At 40.1% G+C, this 1,548-nt stretch overlaps 1 protein-coding gene across 1 annotated transcript; it reads left to right on the top strand.

The window, feature by feature from the left end:
* The first annotated feature begins 326 nt into the window (after nucleotides 1-326).
* Nucleotides 327-731, top strand: LOC142178067 (uncharacterized). The gene has a single exon (XM_075247392.1). It carries the CDS (start codon nucleotides 327-329, stop codon nucleotides 729-731), a length of 405 nt encoding a protein of 134 aa, XP_075103493.1.
* Nucleotides 732-1,548: the final 817 nt, after the last annotated feature.

Genomic DNA, 1,548 nt, shown 5'->3' on the forward strand with positions numbered 1-1,548 from the left:
AGAGTTATTACAAAGTGGCTTGTAATAAAGTGTTACAAGTTAGTGAGGGATTAAGAGGTTAATTCCTAGGTTACATAGGTTGTAATCTGAAAGTTGCTCAATAGTGAAGTTGAAATCCTACAAGGGTAGGCCATGGTTTTTAATCCCGTTGAGCTGGAAAGTTTCCACGTAAAATTCCTCATGTCATTTACTTACTGCAGTGTGCGTCATTTCTATAGGAACTTATAGAGAACCTGGTTCTCTATATAGTTTGTGGACCCTTAAATTATATCAATTGGTATTAGAGCGGGTTCTTTCTATTATGCTAACACCTAGAAAGGATCCCCATGGCTGCTCCACCAAACATTGAAGAAGGTCAGTCCACCTACAGGCCACCAAAGTTCAATGGCCAGTATTATGGATGGTGTAAGACAAGGATGCACGATTTTATCATGGCTGAAAATTTCGAGCTCTGGAATGTCATCAGTGATGGACCCTTCGTTCTCACGAAAACCAGAGGTGACCCTATTGTAACTATTCCCAAAACAAGAAAAGAATTTAATGATGCCGGCCGAAAAGCCATAGAGAAGAATTTTCGTGCAAAGAAAATCCTTATCTGTGGTATTGGTCCTAATGAATACAATAGAATATCGGCATGTCAGTCAGTCAAGGAAATTTGGGAAGCTCTCCAGACAGCTCACGAAGGAACAACACAGGTCAAGCAATCCAATATCGACATGGTCACAACTTAATACGAGCTCTTCAAGATGAAAGATGATGAATCCATCCAAGATATGCATACTCGTTTCACCTCTATCACTAATGAGCTCCACTCTCTTGGTGAAATTATTCCAAGAAACAAGCTTGTCAGGAAAATCCTTAGTGTGCTTCCCAGTTCTTGGGAAAGCAAAGCGAACGCCATTACAGAGGCGAAAGACTTGCAGAAGCTGACCATCGATGAACTCGTTGGCAATCTGCGAACATATAAAATGAAGAAAAAAAGGACAATGAAAGAAGAGAGCCCAAAAGAGAGAAGAACCTGGTCCTCAAGACAGATAACAATGATTCAAGTGGTGAGGATGGTGATATGGCTTACTTGATAAGAAGATTTCAGAAGATGGTTCGCAGAAATGGAGGCATTCCAAAAGGGGGGAGTTCTAGCAAGCCAAAGAACTATGACATATGTCATAAGTGTGGCAAGCCAGGACACTTCATCAAGGATTGTCCCATCCTAAAGCAGGATCAATTCAAGAATAACACAGACAAGGCAGCCAAAAGGAACCCAATTCCTAATTAACACTTCAAGAGAAAGAATGTCGCTGACAATGTTATGAAACAAGCTCTTGCTGCATGGAGGATTCCTCCAGCGAATCTGAAGAAGAAAATGATCATGGTGATAGTTCAATGATGGAAGTATAAAGTTAAGTAAAAGAGTATGACTCAATCTTTGCCTTGATGGCTCAGTCTGATGATGATGAAGATGACGACGATGATGAGGTAAATTTTCTGATGTTCAGAGAAATCTAAAATCTTATTCTCCTAAAAAACTCATGTCTTTGGCAAATGTGT

Source organism: Nicotiana tabacum, chromosome 24, assembly GCF_000715075.1.
Source record: "Nicotiana tabacum cultivar K326 chromosome 24, ASM71507v2, whole genome shotgun sequence".
Taxonomy (NCBI): domain Eukaryota; kingdom Viridiplantae; phylum Streptophyta; class Magnoliopsida; order Solanales; family Solanaceae; genus Nicotiana; species Nicotiana tabacum.

What these genes read in the sequence shown, in the direction of transcription:
- LOC142178067 (XM_075247392.1), top strand. Translation starts at nt 327, where the DNA reads ATGGCTGCTCCACCAAACATTGAAGAAGGTCAGTCCACCTACAGGCCA.